At 41.2% G+C, this 21735-nt stretch overlaps 1 protein-coding gene across 1 annotated transcript in view; it reads right to left on the bottom strand.

Moving 5' to 3' along the window:
- C22H11orf53 (chromosome 22 C11orf53 homolog) overlaps positions 1–19443 on the bottom strand; it is a 28093-nt gene extending 8650 nt beyond the window's left edge. The window contains exons 1-3 of the mRNA XM_043533857.1: positions 19336–19443; positions 17186–17271; positions 11134–11362 (exon numbers count right to left, since the gene is read on the bottom strand). Coding sequence (XP_043389792.1) covers positions 11134–11362; positions 17186–17271; positions 19336–19443 — 423 coding nt within the window. The remainder of the gene's footprint in view (positions 1–11133; positions 11363–17185; positions 17272–19335) is intronic.
- Positions 19444–21735: the final 2292 nt, after the last annotated feature.

Genomic DNA, 21735 nt, shown 5'->3' with positions numbered 1-21735 from the left:
GCCAGGCTCTATATGTGTACCACACTGGCAAAGTGTATGTCATGTCCCCCTCTAGTGGCTGGTCTGCTAGTGGATAACAACCAACTGCTGCTACCAGCGAATGGAATTGCTCATTTAGCTCAAGGAATCGAGGTCTGTTGTATCAATTTAAATGAATAAAGGAGCCTAAAAAGTCAAAGTTGTTAACATGCCCCAATTACTGTCCAACATTAAATAGTTTTAAACAAGGTTCAGGATTTAGCTGGAGCTGGTGGAGGTAGCAGCGTCATCTGGGCCATCTGTGGCCCAGTCTGGGCAGTTTGATGATGATAATGGGCATCCTCAGGATCAGGATGATGTAGGGCCATGGTCCCAGAAGACGGTGGGGGGTGACAGCCATAATGTTGAAGCTCACACCGGTTACTAATTTTTTCTCCCTGAAGTCTTTCTTTAAGGACTCCAAAGGGGAGTGATGGGCAGAATAGTCTGTCCTGTCATTATTTTGTCCATCAATAGACCTAATTTCTGGCACACCAATTATGGTTCATTGATTTTTTGGTCTGATGTTGTCTCGTTTACCAAGCATGATCTTAAAACCGTCCTTGAATTATATCAGGAGGCCTTTCTGTTTGCACTAATTCAGTCTGTCTCCCTTTTGTAACTTTTCCCATCAACTTTTATTATTAATGGTTATTGTGACACTTTATGAACTTTCATTCGCTTCTCACAGCTGAGCTCACAATTCAGGCAAATTTGTAGGACCAATTATCCCAACAGATCTGTGCTTTGGGACTAAGGGTCTGGAGTTCAAACCCCACTGATGATCTCTGAAGGTGAGTCATTGCACATGCATGAGGTGGTGTTGTCCTGCACAAAGAATAGGGGGGAATATTTATGGATTTGTAGCAGAGTTTCAGTTGCATATTTTAATCACACACTCCTTCTATAGAAGTCATTAACAGATCAGCCATCTATAGTGCTTGCAATGTGAGCCTGGTCATTTTCCCACAGTTTTATTGCTTCACCTGAGGCAGAATTAAAAGGCACCAATATCAGTAAATGGAAGTAAAGGGGTGGTGGTGGTGGTGGAGGGAGGGGTAAGAGCTGTGGCAGATTAATCAACGAACATTAGGCTGTGAAAAGCCACAGGATTTATGACATGATAGTCCTGATACTGTAACTGGATCCACACGGATGAATTCTTACACCTGTGCAGAGTCCCACTGGGGTTCCATACGAGTGCAGGGATCATCCCACAGGGATCTGACTACAGGATTGGGGCCTATGTGTGTATGAATTCAGTTAAAAATCAACCAAGGTAGCAGTCTGTTAACCATGTAACTATCCAATTAACGCAGGCCTGCGTGCTCCCCTCCTGCAGAAAAGTGAGCAGAGGAGAACAAATGGGGGGCAGAGCTCTGTGCATTGCAGCCAGGAGCTCCCCTGCAGCTCCAGTCACAGAGCATGGGATGACTTAAGTGGGGGCGGAGAATCTGACTCACGAACTGGGTGCTCACATGCAGGGCCAATGCTTCTTTTTAAAAACATGTTTTAGTTTTTCAAAGAACAGGTAAAATATTGATGCAAATGCATTCTAGAATGCGAACGTTTTGCAACAGTTATTTTATTTTTCACTAAACATTGTTTGTTTGTTTGTTATGCTGGCCATGAGTTTTCGCTTAACGTAGAAAGCAAAACACTGAATACCAGTTTTATCATCCAGCTGAGAGATTTAGCCATTCTATTAATATTGTGCTCTGAATCACTATGCAACACTTTGCTCCAGGAGGATCTCGCCTCCTTGGCATCTCAATTCAAATTCCTATTAGCAGTAAATATACCTTGCTCAGAGTCATTTCTACTGTCATTTCTAGGAGTTTAGGAAGCTGCACTTTCTTAGTCTTGAGTTTCCATAAAATATGGCCCAAATGAGAATTATTTGACCCATGCTCCAGGTATCCCTAAAACTCCAACTGCCAGAAGCTGGGACTGGATGATGAGATGGATCACTCGACATCCCTGTTCTGTTCATTCCCTCTGAAGCATTTGGCACTGGCCACTGTCAGAAGACTGGCTACTGGGCTAGCTGGACCATTGGTCTGACAGAGTTCTCCATTCACTTCTCCGAGATGCTGAACTGGGCCACCTGCTTGAACCCTCTTTGCAAATGAAATGAGTGGCACCTCCGAACACCTAACTCCTACTCCTTCAGCGCAGCTGGAACACAATGTTAAAAATATATCACCTGGCACTTGAAGTTCAGCGGAGGTCAAGCAAGCCCTGAATAATATTTCACGCCTCCGCCCTCCGTTTCAGATTACCTCCAGAGCATCATACAAATGCTGCTACTAGAACTGCGTGAGCAGGTTTCTGCATAACCTGTAACCGGCAGCTTTCTCTATATGGAAAAGCTCAGACGCCCGTCGCTGTGAGCACTGACACCAATATTTTCTACTGAGGTCTTTCTCCAAACTTCTAAACCCTATTTGAAAACAAAACAAAACAACCCCCCAAGAGAGATTTTTAACTATTCCACTGCTTTTGACCCTGTAAGGTGGTACAGTATACAATTTCCAGTTTGCATAGAGCAAACAGGAGGTTCCTGCCATGCCAGGCAACCAAATTTAGAGGTTTATATTTGAATTAAATTTGCCAGTGTTAAGACTTCCTTTAGCTAACATGGTAAGTTCACAGCTGCCTATGGGCTCCCTCATGAAAATGAGCTCATTCGAACTAATAGGTGACCCAGTCTGCAAAGATAAGAGGTTTGAGGAAAGAGTAACCCACTGGCAGGACTGCCCAGGCAGTTTTATGGGGGAGTATTTTACAGAATTTACCCGACTTGTTCAGAGCTGCTTTGGGGAATATACTGAAAACAGAGAAAAGAAGTGAGTCAGCTCTTTTTTTTCCCTTTTACTGCTCCTACCTAGTCAATCTGGGGTGTTTCTCGTTTTAGACATAAAATACTTTAAATCACAAAGTAAAAGCAATGGCTAGGATGTCAAAAAGAGAGAAATGATTTTAGCTCTGTCAGTATTTGAGGGGCCCGACTTCTGTCCCTTTAAAGGGTCTGGATTTTCACTAAGTGCTGAGCACCCACCTGTGGAAATCAGCTTCCCTAAGGGGGGTCTGGCTGGGCACCCCAGGTCACTAGCCACTTGTGAAAATCCTGGCCAGTGAATCCTGATGAGCTTTGTCAAAGAGAACGCACTATATTATATCAGGTTAGAACTTGACCATGCAAATCTTATTCAGACATCCTTCTCTCTGCATGTACGTACCCTGAGTAATCTTTCTCTAGGATATAAAGCCTCCTGCTACAGGCTTAAACCAACATCGAGCTATTGAGGGCAGAGGCAGAAACTTTCCATGGGGTCAGGTTATCTTATAACTGCAGGGTTTCTGGCACCTTCCTCTAAAGCAGCTGGTACCAGCCACTGCAGGAGAAAGGGTGGAGCCCTGGTCTGATTCAGTCTAGCAATTCTTGTTTGTTCTGATATAGTCCTACAGAGTTTACTGGAACAGTTCATGTGAGGGAAGATTACTCATGTGAGTAAGGGTGGGTTTAAGACTAAGGGCCCAGTTGGCAAATGAAATGGAGAGACCAGCATCAGTTTCAGGGGAGTTCTAACCCAGAAAATGAGGGATACCTTTCCATCAGACTGGGAAAGAGGCAGTAACAGGTAGGGGAGAAATGCAGCTGCTGTAGAGACAGCGCTTGGAAGGAACTAAGGGCCAGCCAGGGGTTGGGAGAAAAAAGAGCCAAGAGGCAGAGAGACGCAGGGAGAGTTGTAATTTTGTGACTCTTAACTGCCCCCTGCTCCTCTACTGCGTTGCATGGACCAAGACACCAATCGCATGGGGCTAGGACAAGCATGTCTGAGTCACTAGTCAGCAAATGCACACAGTCACTCTTCTAATTACAGCCTAGCCTTCAGCACCAAGCTAGGGTGCTATTAAACATACACGTTTGCCTCAAAACTCTCTCGTACTGCTGCCAATTTAGTAGTAAACCCTGGCCACTAGCTGAAGTCTTGTGTTCTCTCCTCCAGTTCAACAGGTGCCTGACTCTGGATGGTATGTATTTTTTGGCAGGCAGGAAACTTTTTTGTAATCCAAGAGAGCGAGAGAGAGTTCCAGGTTTACTGAGTTCTTGCATTTTAGACAATGCAGTCAAGTTTTATGGTGCAAACAGCAGTCTGCCAGAAACTCCTTTAACTTGTGTGATAGCACTCCCTTTTTTTGGACCATAGGACCCAGGTTCAAAACCAGCTGATACCCCATGGTAGGGTTTGTTACCAGGAATGCAACCAGAATTTTGCTAAGGAGGGGGCCCAAGTTACTTATCTGGCCGCTTCAAATCTGAGTAGCGTTGCGACCCCATGTCCCAAGTCACAACGCCACTCATGCAAATTTGGGCTAGCCTCCCCTCCATCATGACGGGGTGGACAGGCCAAATCTGAGTCAGTTGTGTTGCAATCCAGTATATGAAGCCACAACACCACTAACTTAATTTTGACCAAGGCTGCTCATCCATCATCTGGTATGGGGCCAAGGTGGGGGCCTGGGGCCCCAGATTCCCCCTCGTTTCACCCTTATTTTACATTTTCACTACTAAAATGACTGTTTTGCCCTCTTGTACATAAGAAATAGAAATAAAAAATGTTTCTACACTAATAAACAAGCACTTTGAAATTTAAGGTAAGAGAGACTTCTGCTAAGCTTTGAATCAGTTGCTTTAAACTGCACTGGGCCATCATTAGACCACCCACCGCAAGTAGTTTAAAATTTAAAAATGCCATTTTACAAAGGCATTTGAGTAAACGCTGCAAATGCGCTTAGTGGGCTGGACACTCAGACATTCAGCATGAGCATTAGGAACTGTAATATGCTGAGAATATTCAGCATGCTGATACCCTCTGTTACTTTTCTACCTGCTTGGGCTGGAGATCTCGCCTCTATTCATTCATTCCTATGATCTACATTGAAAAGGAACTCCACACCAACATGCCCAGCCAAAGCTCAGGGTGCCCTTATACTTCAGTGAAACAATTGGACTGGTGTTACGAAACAGTCCAAAGCAGCACGGCTGCTTCCCACCCGGCCCTCTTATTAGTTAAGCGCCAGTCGTGTGACTTATACAGTTTAATACCCCCCTTCCTCCCAGGCAGAAATTCCGTACCACTCTCCCCTGCCTCCGCCCTGCATCAATGGCAGCTTTGCGGAGTGCTTGGGAGCTCAGCAAATGTGGGCTATGTCAGACCTTGTGGGGTCGGGACAGAGGTCCTAGGGAAAGGGACTCTGATAGAGAACGTGTTGACTTTTATATGGTGTGGGGGCCTGGGCTTATCCTCTCTAGGGCAGTACCCTGTGGAGAGAGGGGGTCTCTTGGGGTAGGTGGGCTTAGTACATATTAGTCTTCTGGTCTCTAATGTAAAACACCTTGGAATATTGGCATACGTGAGCCCTGCAGATTTTTTTATTTTTATAGTTAAAAATCCCTGTTTGAGCTGTAATTCCATATGCTGCAGATTGTCTCAGCAGATTGATCTCATTGACTGCTCCAGAGAGCTGGCAAATAGCACCAATTGCTTAACTTGGTTTTGGATGTTAACTCCTCTTGGAATGGGCATTGTAGCATATTCTCCCTGGCAATTAATCAGAACAGACACTGACATATTTGCCTGGGCTTAAACTTTGGATTTCATTCTGCGTTTCCTTATCAGGTGGTGAGTGGCTCAGATTATTTTAAACTCATTCATCTATTTCCTCCCTGCATTATTTCTTTTCAGCACTGCAGGATTATGATAACTGTATCTTTCACACAGCAGGAGTTGGTATAGATCAGTGAGTCTGTTTAACATCACCAGGGCTATAGTTTGTAAAGCCATTAATAATCTTGGTATGGGCCCTGTTCTCCAATGATTTACATTACTAGGCAATGCTTCCTGTGAGCTGCGAAAGAAAGTGCATAGAGCACTGCTGCTGTTTCAGTTTACCATCATTATCCAGCAACACGGCTCGCTTGCATTATGAAACAAGCCACGCTCCATCCACTGAGGGGAGAGCGGAGTGTGTGGCGGGGGAGGAGGATCCTGCGCAAACAATAAACAGACGGACCTTGGTTATGCAACTGTATCTGCATGGGATGATCCTGATTTCAGCAGATCCAACCACATGGATCCAGTTGCAGGATCGGGGCCTAATTCAATAACAATAATAGTGATGCTTTCTCCTGCACAGGATCTGGTTGTCCTGCTAACGAGGCAGGTTAGCTCACTGTTCATAAAACCCTCAGCAGAACTTAACAAAGCTGCAAGGCCCTTCTCGCCCCTAGTGGAGCTGGTCAAAAATGCCAGTTGTTTCTTGCAAGAAATTTTAAAAAGTGTGATGGAGGGAGTTGGTTTTTTTCCTTCCCTAAATTTCTCATGAATTTGTTTTTTCACTGCAAAAATACCCAGAACTGTTTTTCAGATTGAACGCTTTAAATTTTTATCTGATTTTTTTTTTCTTGGGGGTTTGTTGAAAAACCAGAACATTTCAACTAAAATATACAATTTCAGTGCATTTTTTTTTCCATTTAAAACATTTTGATGAAACAACTTCAGCTAGCTCTAGTATTTAGCAAATCTCTGCTAGAGGGTCTGTCCTTTGTGGAGATCCATCTTTGGGTAGCGAGAACATGCCTCACTGGAGTGCTGCCTAGTGGATAGAGTTCTGGACTGGGACTCAGAAGACCTGAATTCTATTCCTGGCTCCGCCATTGGCCTCGTGAGTGACCTCAGGCAAGTCATTTTACCTCGCTGTGCCTCAGTTTTCCCATCTGTAAAATGAAGACTATGATACTGACCTGCCTTTGTAAAGCATTTTGAGATCTATGGATGAAAAGTGCTGTATAAGAACTAGGTGGTATTTATTTATTTATTTACTAGGTGTCCCTCTTTTTTTTTTTTCCAGAGAGGAACACTTGCTCTCTCTGCCTCCTCCTTCCCAAACACCCAGATAGATCAGAAGAAACGGTAACATGGCACAGCAATTCGTGGGAAATCAAAATGCAAATCACCTGTATATCATCACAATGCAAATTTATTTTATATCATTTGGAGAATAAAAGACCTACTATTGCAGAATGGTGACAGTTTTAATGTCACTCAACAGACCATTAGCTAACCTTTCTGACAATGATCAGGCCAGCCTGGGAGCACGCATCTGTGACCATGAGCTTTTATTGGCTAAGGAAGGGTTTACTGATTTCTGAGCAAAGATCAGATCCATGCAAACGGTGCAATGTAATTACACTGCATCATAAATATACGTTATTGTGCTCACTCGCCTGCTGTTCACTCAGATTCCAAAATATTATATTATGTTAGCTATTTATCTCTTCTCACAGCAGTTATTTTCCAAACTAATCAAAGAATTGTCCCAGCAAATAAGGAAGTTTGCCCACCTCCATAACTTTTATTGTAAGGAGCTAGCTACAGAGTAATTTTGTATTGTCTACATACACACAAACTGTTCTGCTTTTGCATACAAAACAAACATGGCAAATAAGGCGGCAGGAAACGTTTACAATACTGGCCTATCTATCTAGCATAGGGCTTCCTAGAATACCCACCGTCATAGCATCTAAGTACAGAGTAGAGGGGCATCTGTATATTCAAGAGTGAAGAGTGGATAAAGCATGACAGTCCTGAATCATTGTCTGAAGTTTCATTTGGTTTTTCAAAGCATTCGTGCCTTTGCACAAGTCAGGCCTGCTCAAAAGCCGCTGCATGAGTTAGGCATGCACAACAGTGCATGTGCCCAATGCACTTATGCAAGTCAGGTGTGCACAAAGGTGTGCATGCTCTTACGCATTTTGGGCCTTTATGTCAAGTCTCATAAGCTGGCATGTTTGGTGTGGCAAATTCTTATTTTACGTAATTTACGGGCTGAATTTTTGTTTGGTTGGTTTTTGTGTTTTGCCACATGCAGCTAATGGATGCAAATGTGAGGGAGAGAAAATTAATTTAAAATCTGTTTGCTGCCTAATTTTGCTAACAGTGAAAACCTGACTCAAAAGGCTTGGAAAGGAAAAAAAAGTTTCAAATGCACTAAAATGTCCCTCATTCTACTCCTAATTCCACAAACTGCTTCCACCATACCCTGAGAAAATCAAAGACTCAGTGATTTGATAATACGTTACCATCCTCATCTATCACAATTATACCCAGCCAGTCAGGGATGAGAAATAATGCCACTTGACTAAGGTGACCAATCACATAACCGTAATACAAATAGCAAATGCCTCCAGGGAACAGTTTACCAACACAGTCATCATTTCAGATGTGATTACAGCTGGAATACTGTGTCCTGTTCTGGAGACTGTATCGTCTCCAAGTTGTCAGTGTCTTTCTGGTAGTTCAGAAAAGAGAAACAAAATTTATCAGCGGCTGGATGATGTGACTTATGGTGAAACATGAAAATGAGATAAATCTGTGGGGCTAAGAGACTAGCTAGGCTAAGATTTGCAAAGTCACTCAAGGAAATTTAGGCACTTTGCATGAAATCCTGGATCCACTGAAAACAATGGCAAAACTGCCATTGAGTTCAGTGAGGCCAGGACTTCGCCCAATGGGAATTAATCATTTTTCAAAATCTCAGCCTAAGTGTGTATCTTTGGGAGGGCAGGAGCTATCTGAAGAATATAAAGTCCAACTATTCCAAGACTCTAAACTCCAAGGAAATTATTTGGGGTTCTGAACAGGAGTATAACTAAGAGTAATTGGATAGAATTAAGAAAGGCAAAATGCAGCCTGACATCGCGTTACATGGTTAAATTAGTGCCAGAGACTTGGTCGCATGGGATGATTCCCAGAGGGTATTCTAAAGGGTTAAACACGAAGGGCTTGATGCCGGTTTTATGTCTGTGTAACTGCTGAAGTCAGTGGAGTTAAACTGACACAAACACATTGTGTCTGAATGGAGAATCTGCCCGAGTCTATTGCTGACTTGCAGTGCATGAAATAATGGATCCATGCCCATGTATAATCAGCATGTATAATGGCAGCTCCATAAATAATGCATGAGTGACGGTGATTGATAATCACATTTGGAGCATCTTAAGTGTAGCTCTGAATTCATTTTGTTTAAAATGGAAGAAAAATGGAAAAGTCTTTGCAGTAAGAGGTGCTGCAGTTGCTTGTGTTACAGATTACTTAGTCAGATGCTTAGCTGATGCAAACTGGCCAAGACCACTGAACTCGGTGCCTTCAAAAGGGTATTCAAGTGCTTTCTGCCACAGATAACCCTCAAGAGGAATTTGAAGAGCTAAAGTCCAGGGTATAGAATTTGAGGTAGACACTAGTGACTGAATCTCAACTAAGAAGTTATTCAGAAGAGACAGGAGTTTAGCTGGGTTAAGACAGAGTCTGCTGTTTCTTCTAATTAGTTCTTCCCTGATTTGTAGAGTTTCTCCTTTAGTAAGTATAGCCAAGATTATCAGAAGTGACGAGTGAGCTTCTGTTTTTGGGTGCCCAATGTGGGACACCTTAAAAGGGTCTGATTTTCAGAAAATGCTGAGCAACTACCTTCTGAAAATCAAGCCCCTTTAAGGCATCTCAAGCTGTTAATCGCTTTTGGAAATCTTTTAGTGCATACGTATGACATGTTTAACTTGTATGTAGACACAGAAATTCCAAAAGGGGAGATTAAATTTAAATTCTGAGCTGTTCAATATCTCCAGTGGTCAGCAATTCTTTGTCACGTTATCTTTTACGATTAGCATCCCATCCAGGGAGACGGCTGCATATCCAGGAAGTCAGTGAGAATTCTGGCACTGTATCAAACTGTTAGGCTATTTTTTTCAGTATTTGCAGAGTACGGGAAACAAAACCTTTTCTGGGGATGGTCCAAGCTTGAGGACTCCCCTAAAGACTATCACAAACCTCGCCAATTTTCAGTCCAAATGTAAGGCGCATTTCTTCGACCTTACCTTCTCTACTATATAAACATATAGCAAAAGGTATATGTAACAACAACAGCCAACCAAAACAAAACACTTTTCCACGTGCTTTTCCCTCTTGGGAGAGGATGAGAGAACAAACCACACCTGATAGGTGTGTAATCACGTTGCTCAATGCACTGTTGGAAGGTGCTCAGATAAGCATGGTATAAAAACATCTATAGCATTGCATAGAACAGAACAGAGTGGTCCCTAGCATAGGATGTTCCCTGACTTCCCAAGGGAACCAAGTGTCTTTGCCATAAATCAGGTTAGGAAGAGTAAAAGAAAAGCAATAGGTAGCTTCAATGCTTTGTCATGTGAGGCTATTCTCGGTTTCTGTAAAATTCAGCAATTTCCAAGTCTATTGCATTACAGCTGCCCAGTTATAGAATTTCCACTGGGAAAGTTAATGCCCCTTTTTTGTTTTCTGCCTTTGGATCCTCAGCAAGCTGATTCTCTATCTCTTTCTATTAATATAAAACACCCTCTCCCCCAAATAGAACTTGTAGGGTGTATGACGTTTGGGGTCAGACATTCATTTTTATCGAGTTGATTTGGTCAGACATAGATGATGGTAAATTAATCTGTCCTTGAAGGCCATAACATAAAGTGTGTGAAAGGCACTGAAAATTTAGTTTCAGAGTAACAGCTGTGTTAGTCTGTATTCGCAAAAAGAAAAGGAGTACTTGTGGCACCTTAGAGACTAACCAATTTATTTGAGCATGAGCTTTCGTGAGCTACTCATGCTCAAATAAATTGGTTAGTCTCTAAGGTGCCACAAGTACTCCTTTTCTTTTTGAAAATTTAGTGTTATCAGTTTAGTTAAAGTGGGTGAGATTTGTGCCTCCTGGGATTCAAAGCTCACAGGGTTTCACTGACATGAAAAATTAATTAGATCTTTGGATCAGACCCTAACTGCACAAATATTCCTGCTTTTTGCCTTGACGATGGTGGTTTCTGACATCCCACAGTAGCTCATCTTACGTTAGACTCCTGAAAGATCCTCCTGGCTCTTAATCCTTTTTTTAAAGTCCTATACCAAGAAGGCTGCCTAAGGATAAAACTTTGTGAAGACTTCGGTGTTGCAGGTACATTGTGCTCAGTGCAAATCCTCTTAAAGCAAGAGGATTATGTACAATGACATTTCTGTTTAAAACATGACTCACGCTGAATCGGGAGCCGCTGGTCTGTCTTGATCGTTTTTCAGCAAGGAGATCTTTGACTGTGTGTTTCACTCTCACTCCTTGGTAAACTCGTTTGCCGTAGTCTGTAGGAACTAAACAAAGGGAGCATGTGTGAGCAGAATTCAGCCAGTAAGTAGAATAAATGGAGTAACTTACCAAGGTAAGGATAGCCAAATTGCCAAGTGTCTTTAAACCAAGATGGGATGTATGCCTAAAAGATTATTATTTATTATTTGTATTGCAATAGTTCTTACGAATCCCGCTTGTGGATCAGGACTCCATTGTACTAGGGACTGTACGAACACAGAACAAAACGACAGTCCCTGTCTTATGGTCTTGTTCATTAAGAAGTTATTGGGTGTGATGATGGCCACTGTGCAGCGAGAAAGACTAATTCTCTCTGCTGCAGGAATCAGTGGGTGAAATTCTCTAGCCTGTGTTACCCAAGCGATGACTAGGGGATCATAAGTGACTTACAATTGGTGGTTAAGATTTTCAAAGTTAACTAAGGGGAGTTAGTCCTTCGGCTTCCATTCATCTCAGTCGGAACTGTCTGGGGAAACTCCTATCTGACTTTGAAAATTGGTAATAAGGTGCTTTGGAAGCCCGGGTGTTGATATTTAGCACAGACATTCATACTCTGAGGCAATATTACTGTCAGTGCAACACGGACAAAAAACTCCAAACCCAAATGGTCCAGCTAAAATACATTCTCATTACAATGCTTTTGATTAAACTGTGCTGAACTCTAGATAACGAGGAACTAGTTTCTCAAGCCCACTCTCTGTTTCAGTAGGCAGCATGGTCTAGCAGACAGGGAACTAAGTCAGGAGTTATGGGTTCTAGTCCAAGCACTGCCATTGACTGCTTGTGTGGAAAGCAGGTGAAAAGCACCATCCCAATGCAAAGGTAAAATAATTAGTAATTCTGAGTCTCATTTAGGCAGAGCAAATTCCATTAAAACAAAGAGTTGTTCCCTAGGGATGGGCTGTTTGAGAAGTCAAGGAGTTCCTGTCTCCTAGTCTTGTGCTCAGACCACTAGTCTTAGCCTTGTCCTTCAATGTCAGAGAGAATCTGTGGTCAGAGGAGTCGGTGACGGCTTTATTCTGCAGCTGCTACACATAGAGCTCATTAATTTCCATCTTTCATTTTTGCGGCCTTCATATATAGAGGATGTGGGGTTTTCTAGGGGCAACAAGCTGCGGTTTTTCCATATCCTCATGTAATTTTCTGATGCATCTTGGTTAATACCACTCACAAAATGTTACATGTCTGTAAAAAGGTTTAAGGTTGGTTTTTTAAATTATAAATCATGTGGTAATCTCAAGAGTTGCCTCAATCATACTAATTCTGCCCTGAAGTCGTTTTCAGATCCTACTCACGAAAACAGATTAAAACACGTTTGAAATCACTTGCCCAAATCACAATGGAATTACAGAACAATGAGACAAAGAACAATTAGGCAGATATAGTAAAGAGGTAGTAACCTCATTTTTTGCTAACACTCACCACTGTTTTAACTAAATTTTTACTATCTTTTTACAATGAATAACTGTCATTTACATTCAACAAAATCCAGATAGTTTAAAGATCTTGATAACATCAATTAATAGTAAGTAATATCTAAAAAGTGTAACCCCACTGACAGAGTGGGTGCTGTATCCTTCTCTAGTGGCTGGTTCACTGGCAGATAACAGCTACTACTGCTATAGTGTTACTCCTTTGGCTCAAGCGGTAGAAGTCTATACTGTGCAGTATGTTGCCTTGCGTAATGAAAAAGGTGGTTTGTTTGGTGTATATTTAAGATTCTATTATTAGTTCATTTAAAAAAAAAACAACAGACCAACACTGGGTGTGAGTTCTGTGTACCTGCGAGAGGCCTCTCTTCCCTTGACACACTGCCACAGCTGTGGTCAGCGAAAGTGATGCCCATCATTATAAAAGAGAGGGATATATTATGATGATAGGGTACTGGACTGGGACTCGGGAGACCTGCCACTGCCCTGCTGGATGACCATGGCCAATTCATGTCCCTCCCTGTGCATCAGTTTCCCTATTTGTAAAATGGGGATAATGAAAATGGCCTTTATTTGCAAAGTGCTTTACAAGAGAAAGATCAAACATGCTAGATGAGAGCTAAGTAGTATGATTGGCGGGTGGGGGGTGAGGGTCCCAGGACTCTGGAACTTGTTCTCCACCCTCATTGGTCCAAAACTTGGTGACCTTCTGGGCATGTTGCAAAAGCCGTTTATTTGACAGGGTTTTGTGGGGAGCCTGTGGGTGTGTCTCTGGGGGTGGGGCTAATGGGGCATTTTTGTTGCTTTGATTTATCAGCTAGCTGAGCTAATTGATATTTGGGCGGTCACCAACCATTTGAACATTTAAGTTGAAGTGTTTGGGGCACCCAGAGGTTTATGTATGGGCATTTTTTATTGTTCTATAAACCTATAAGAAATAAATTATGGGCCAGATTCCCCATGGGTGTAAATCCGTGCAACTCCATTAAAGTCAAGGGAGCAACACCAATTTGAAGGCACAGAGAACTTTGCCTTTTATGTTATGTTATTCTTTGGATTGGCAGGTTGTAACTCGGCCCAGCATATCTGATTGGTTAGAAAAACAAATAATTTCAAGCAAGACTTTTGTACTTAATTACTTGTTTTAATCTGAACCAAATATTCCCCTTGAACAGATCAAGATGAAAGAGCAAGTTGACTTGGTAGAAAATAGTCTGTTCTTCAAAGGAACTGAAAGCAGGTGGCAGTGGTAAGATATTTAGAGACTTTGGGTTAAGTTAGGCAAAGCTGTTTTTTAAGGATGAAATTTGCCCTTGTGCAGAGAGCCAATGCAAGGCCTACGAACCACTTAATAATAATAATTAATAAATACCTTGCTCTTACATAGTACTTTTCAGCAGTAGATCTCAGAGAGCTTTACAAAGCAGGGAACTACATTAGCTCCATTTTACCGATGGGGAAACTGAGGCACAGAGAAGCAAAATGACTTGCCACGGGTTGCTCAGAAGGCCAGTACCAGAGCTGAGACTAGAACCCAGGACTCCTGAGTCCCAGTCCAGTGATCTATCCACTAGGCAACACTTAAGTCCCAGTGAAGCCTGCACAGGAGGGAATTTCACTCTATCTGAGTTTTGGAGAGGCATATCTGTTTGTTTTTTTCTGAGTACATCTCTGCAAAACTTTCCATTTGTTTGGGTGTTTTGACTGTAAATGAGCCCAGTGATGTAGCAGGGTACAATACTGAAGGTGACTCTTTTATCCTCTCCATTGGAGTCTGCCCACGTAAAGAGCTCACATCTGTGGAAAGCAGTGAGGAGTTTAAAAAAAGGCTTTTATTCAAATGTTACAAATGGGAAGTTGATGTTTGAGTTAATCCTTTGGAAAACAAAAAGATCTGTGTTTCCGGACAGAAAGTAAACACAAACGTATCAGAGAGGAAGTATCTGATCTCTTTAAAATTTTGGTGTACTTTGCTACATCTATGCTTTTCATCATTCTGGCTCACTTTATCATTTTAATACCTACAATATTGTTATCCACAGGTGTATTTAAACTCATAGAAACTTACGTAGGGTGAAATTTGAGGCTTTCATGGTGTTGGGTCTTTGTGTTGGCCATGGGTCACAGAGTGTCTAAAATTCTCCTTGACAGGGCATTGTTTGTATTATTGTGATTATTTATTTTTAATCAAATTGTGTCTGTGGCCCCAGGCAAGGTCGGGGCTCCATTGTGCTAGGTGCTGTACAAATAAGGAATAAGAGACCAGCCCTGCCCTGAAGAGTTTACAGGTAAATAGATAAAAGGTGGGAGGGGAAGCAGAGCGGTGAAGTGACTTATAAAAGGTCACAAAGCAGGTCAGAGCTGGGAACAGCACTCACATCTTCTGAGTCCCCCTCGCACAGCTGTCTTCCCGCTGACTGAGTCTGACCCATCCACATATTGAGTCTTTCCGTTGACTCCACTAGGTATTGATTCAGGGTCCTAGTGAATAGGCTTTTGTTATTTCTGCTATAAACCCAAATGATTAAGGATATTTTCTGCTGCATTGGTCTGAAGCACAAATTCTGAGCCTGGGCATAGTTATTTTATATGCAAATAATTTCTAAAGTGTCTTAGTTCTAATAAAAATGCGTTTGGGCTTCTAATCAAGAAGCTATGAAAACAAGGTTTGCTAAAAAAACAAACGAGCAAGCAAAATTTTACAGGCGTGTCTGTGTGTATACATGTAAAATTGATTGCTTAGGGGTATTTTTAGGAAGTTTAAATATTTAATTTTAAACTTTTGAGTTGTTTAACTTTGAAATAAAACAGCTAATGCATATGATGCATCCACACTACAGATCATATGCCAAGGCACTACAGCAAAAGTGGACAATATATACATAACAGTACTTGCACTTAGAGTTTTCCACCTCTATACAGATGCCTCTAAATGTTAAATTAACAATTCTGTATTAATAAAATAATTCTAATAGAAGTGCCCAAATAACATACTGTAGACCCCTCTTGATATGTTTTGACAAGTAAAATAATTACCTCAAGTGCCTTCTGTTTGAGTCCAAATAAAGGATTCAGGCCCCGATTCAGCAAAGCCCATGCCTAATTTTAAGCATGTGAGTAGACTCATTAACATCACTGGGACTATTCACATGGTTAAAGTTAGGCACGAACTATTTGAATTGGAACTTAAGGGAAAAATATAATCTTGTATTTGATGATTGCTAAAATAGCAATATTTTTTTAAAACTGCCATCAAAAATTCCTAAAAGATGGTATAATAAAACAGAATCACTAGTGAGAATGACTGAGCAAACTAATATCTACAGTTGGGATTGAGGCCAGAGGAGTTATTCTTTACAACAGTTCAAATTACAGGTTTCTGTTTTAGAACTATTCACTTTCAGATTTATATACTGTTATCCTGGATTTACACCGGTATCACTGAGATCAGAATTTGGCCTACAATTAAGAAAAACTTTCTCGCAGTGATATCAATTAGTTTGTTGAATAAGCTTAACAGGGAAATAGCAGAAAAGTCCTACTGCATTAGATCTTGAAAAACAGACTTCAGAAAAAGCCCTAGCAGATGAAGGATGGATTAGATGCACTTTTCTGTAGGGTAGGCTGAAAAAATTCCATTGTAACGTTTTTCAATAAAAAATGGGGTCTTGACTAAACAATTTTTTTTGTGAAATATGTCTTCTTTCCTCAAATATTTTTTGATTTCTCATCAGAATTCAAAGAACTCCAAAACTGAATGGTTCTTGGCCAAAAATTCTTGTGTTTTTTTTTACAAAAAGCTTAAATTTTCTACAGGATCCCTACCTCTCCTTCTCCCCCAATTTTCCAACCAGCTCTACTGTTCAGTCTGTTCCATGTCTAATTTCTGCCATTCTTTAAAACACACATAATATTGCATTTAGGGTGTTAAATAAATGAGGCAAAAATACAACAGAAGACTTGGAACCTGCTTCTCATTTACACTAAGTCCTCTTTACACCTCTCTGACATGTACCATGTGCACTATCAGAGCTGTATAAATGGGCCTTAGGTAAAGGGGACTCAGGCCCTACAGGATGTCAATCTCAGGCTCCAGGTACACCAAATGGATAAAGCTAGGTTGGACAGTATCATAACACTTGTTTAACAAGACAAAGCCAGCATGAAAAACTGATCCTCAAACTGCAAATATACATAAATTGCAACGATGAGCTAATCTTGTGCCATTAGAGAAAATATGCATTGAAGCAGATCTTAAATCCAAGCAATTCTGTAAACAGATTTCTAAATACCTGTAAAGCAATTATCAGTGTTCTAGAATTGAATGCAGGACCCAGTTGACTTCTGCAGTCAAATGATTTTTTCAACTGTATTATAATGCTACTTCTACTTTGCCCCTATTCACTACCGTCATCTCAGGATCTCAAAGTGGCTTGCAAAGATGGGGCATCATGAATCCCATTTTACCAGGGGGAACTGAGGCACGGGGAGGTGAAATGACTTGATCAAGGTCATACAGCATGTCAGCGGCAGAGTCGCCACCAGAATAGTCACACTCTCTGACCAGATGGATCCGTCCTTCTATGTACTGACGAAACTTGACCTGTAAGAGGTCAAGAACGCACATTACAAACTGTTGATGCAAAAGGAATTGGGTGAAAGATTCAATGGGAGGGGGGGAAATGATCTGTGCTGCAGGGGCAACTGAATGGGAGTGTTGTGTGATATAGCGGGAGGTAGCATAGCCCCATGGCTGGGGCCCTGCTCTGGGATTCTGTAGGTTCTGTTCCTGGCTCAGACACTGACTAATCGTGTGACCGTAGGGAAATTACTTTACCTTTCTGCATTTTGGTTTTCCCCCATCGGTCAAATGGGGATAATGACACTGTCTCACCATTGTGAAGTAAATATAATTATCAGTACCACTGTGGAGAGGCAGTGTTTCCTCACGTGTAGAGCATTGGATTGGGACTCACGACATGTGGGTTCTATTCCTGGCTCAGCCACTGGTCTGTTGGGTGACCTTGGGCAAGTCACTTCCCCTCTCTGTGTCTCTGTTACCCCATCTGTAAGATGATGCTCACCTCCTTTGTAAAGCACATTGAGATCTATGGATAAAAGTAGCATATAAAAATTAATAACTAGCTCTTATTATTATGAAGCTCTTTGAGAGCTATTGACGAAAAGCACTAGCTAGGTATCAGAGCTAGGTATCGGAAGAGCCCTGTGCGGATACAAAATTTGTATCTACATCTGATCCACAAATATGGTCTGTGGCTATAAAGCGAATATCCGCAGATTTGCAGGGTTCTAGGTATTCGGTTGCTTTCTCTTCGTCATCTGTGTGTGGCTACTTTTAGATGGCATCTCTCATACAACAGTACATTTGCTTTAGAATGACCCATGCAAGCCAAGCTACATACTGTGACCCCCTTTCCATAATACATTACCCCAATTCCACATCCTGAAAAAGAGACAACAATTATTACTTGCAGGCTCTATCGTCAAATATTCTAGAATCTCATTAACCGATTTGACTTCTATCATCAGTTCCTCTGGTAAATGTGATCCCATGTCCATATATAAATATAAATGTTTACATTTTGTCTTTACTATTGTCTTAACATAAACAATATCTCAGATGGGACAGGGCTGATTTCACTGTATTTCAAGTAAAAATCAAAGGAATTACAGTCAGGAATGGATTAACTTCAGTTCAAGGAATAAGCCAATTTTCATACCGATTCTTATTTAAATGAACCTGTTTACCCTGCTCTAACCCTGAACCACTGAAACAAAGCATATGAATGTTATAGTGAAAGCTTCTTTTAAATTAGTGATTTTATTTACAAAGTAAGACCTTGATCCTGCAAACACTTATGAAAATGCTTAATTTTACTCAGACGAGTAGTAGTCCTATTGAAGTCAATTGGTCTTCTCACATATGTAAAGTTACACAAGTGCTTAAGTCGTTGCAGGATCAGGGCCTATCTAATTTATCAATTACGAAATAAGGGCCCAGCACTGCAACTTTTTCTCACCTAGATAGATTCACATAATCAGTCCCCCTGAGTTTAGTGAGCCAGTGTGCTAGATCTGACACTGAGATATTAAAAACCTGAAATAACTGGCAGCAGAGAGGAGAGAACCTAACTTTGATCAGAATTTATTACAATTTTCCAGTAAGTTCTGAAAAAGTGCATTATGAATTACATAAGCATCCTAAATTGTATTTAGAGAAGGCTGAAAATATTAGTTAATATTGCTAAAATACTGAAATATTGAAAAAAGAAAAGGAGTACTTGTGGCACCTTAGAGACTAACCAATTTATTTGATCATAAGCTTTCGTGAGCTACCTGAATGCATCCGATGAAGTGAGCTGTAGCTCACGAAAGCTTATGCTCAAATAAATTGGCTAGTCTCTAAAGTGCCACAAGTACTCCTTTTCTTTTTGCGAAAACAGACTAACACGGCTGCTACTCTGAAACCTGAAATATTGAAAATACCAAACAGTGATTTAAAGGCATATTCCTTTCTTTGCCTTTCTACTTCAGTTCAGACCACAAGTAATGTGCCCATTCCCCTGTTTTCTACTGTTGATATTTCAATTCACCATCGGTGAGATATACATTTTATATTTTGGAAAGTTTTGACAATGAAACTCACCAGTTTCCATTCTGAATGCTGCTGTGAATTTCCCCCTTTCAGACTCTGCAAGCTTTCTGAAAATGAACCGTCAGGAGCTTTCCAGTTGAGAATGAAGTCAATGCTCATTCTCCACTAATAAAGTTCTCTTTGAGCCTGACGGAAATGTATTTTTCACAATTTAATGATGTCTCTGAAATAGCTTCTTTGGGATTTGTTTAGATGCAAATCTTCCACTGTCTGTTTCACTGCAATTTGCATGGTCAGTGCTGATCATTCTCAAAGGTTTTTTCTCTTGATTAAAAAGACAATGCATGGGTGAAAACGGAATTTCACATGCTGATGGAGGAAAAGTTATTTATAATGAAAAACCTATAAGTCATGCAGTGATCAGTGGTCTCCATATAGCAGAGAGGAAAAGGGACTTGGCCAGAGAAATTGTGGGGCTCAGGAAAATGCCATATTACTTGTAGCACAATACCCCAGCATAGGATCAGGGCAACATTTTGCTAGGCACTGTACACACAAGTAATAAAACAACAATCCCAGGCCTAGGGCGCTCACAATCGAGGTTAGATGTTAAAAAATGTAAAAGAAATCTAAGGGAGACTCTCCATGCACTGCAGTGGGCACTGGATTGGGTCTAGTGGAGTGGATTGAGACCACTGACCAGCTTCACAAAGACAATCACACCTTTCAGTCAATAACAATCTGGACCAGAGATGACTAGCCATATGTCTTTACCAACCCATATTCAGTCCTTCCTGCTAGATGCTCTTTTCATAGCTCCCCAGTAAATGACCTTGGCTTGTTCCCCATTAGCATGCAAGAAGCTTCCATTCTACTAATACATTGTTGTCACTGTGTCTAGGTGGATAGTATTAGACTCCTTGCAGATAGCAATGCACTCTGATGAATTCTGCATTTCTGCTCTTCCTGAACCAAGAGGCAGAAACTCTATTTACTGTTTCTTCTTCAAATGTTGTAGCTTATCCCTTGGTTCAGAAACTTGCCCTGATTATCAGTTGGGAGATCACTATTGTGTGACATTACTGGCCTCAACATGGAAATATGTCAGAGGAAAAGTGCAGTAAGAGGGACAAGGTCTGTAGTATTTTGTTTACAAGAACAGCAGGTTGTTGCTCAATATACTATGTCCTGCATAAGTACACACTACATTTACCTATGTGAAATATTGCCAGTACATTCATCATAATCAAATAGTTCATTTCTTCTGGAATCTGTTGACGGCTCAAAGGTCTGCCAGTCCAAATCCATTCCTCTTTGTAACTCCACTGGCAGCATTACTAGAGGAGGGGTTTTATTTTTCCATCCATCATTTGTTTTTTGGAGGAGTAGGGGGGGAACGGCTGCTGGCAAAGGCTGCTCCTGCCAGGCATGTCAAGAGAAAGAAAAGCAGCTCATGGGGAGCTGAAATAACAGAAAAATTGCAACTCCCTTCATGACATATTGAATCTACATCACTTGGCGTGTGTGTCTGGCCATATAATGCAAAAAGGCAGAAGTCTGACAGCCCTGCCCAAGAGAGTTCATAGGCTAGGAGTCAGACAGGATGTAACAGAACAGACCAACAGAGTGGAGAAGAGTAGGAGGATAAGATAGAAAAAAACAGAGTTTAGCAGGATATTATGTAGTACAAGCCAGCACCTGCCCCAGAGAGCTTACAATCAAGGTTCATGTCAAGAAGTAACAAGGAGCCAATAAAGCTTGGAAGGTGGTATTAGGTCACAGTAAAAGGAATATGTTTTTGCATACTAAGCAATAGTGTCACCTTTCTACCTGCTTACCTATTGTCAGCTCTCCTCACTAGCCCTGTCTGCTTCCATCTCTTATTCCTGAATCTTATTTGCTTGATTTCTTTAGATCTAAAAGATATAGGTAAAATTCTGGCCCCATTGAAGTCCATGGCAGTTTTGTTATTGACTTCAGTGGATCCAAGATTGCTCCCTAGAGTTCCAGAAGTATCTATTCACTCTAGGTGTCTTTGCTATCAATTAAAAATAATGGCATTAAAAAAACATTTGAACCTCCGGCTGCTCCTCATGCCAAGCCAAGAAAATAATGAACCAAAGATGAAATCAAAACCCAACCAATATCCTTCTTACCACAGACCCCAGTTCTTATCACACACCTGCCTTCCCAGAACATGGGACTGAGATTTTCAATGCAGTGTAGGGGTTTTAGGCACATATCTTCCATTTATTTCGTTTTCAGGATCAGGATTCATAATAGGAAACAGATATACAGCCAATTGAGTATTGCCCTGTAACCATAACAGAACCCACTGGGTCATATTACACACCGTACACCATCCCGTTTAATTTTTATATTCTATTTGCCTGCCCCAAAACAAACTTTGCTAATAATTTACTCCTATTTACTAAGACCAAAGCACTGGCC

Source organism: Chelonia mydas, chromosome 22 (assembly GCF_015237465.2).
Source record: "Chelonia mydas isolate rCheMyd1 chromosome 22, rCheMyd1.pri.v2, whole genome shotgun sequence".
In the NCBI taxonomy this organism is placed as follows: domain Eukaryota; kingdom Metazoa; phylum Chordata; order Testudines; family Cheloniidae; genus Chelonia; species Chelonia mydas.
Note: the sequence above shows the minus strand (reverse complement) of the source record. Positions and strands in the feature narration are given on the sequence as shown.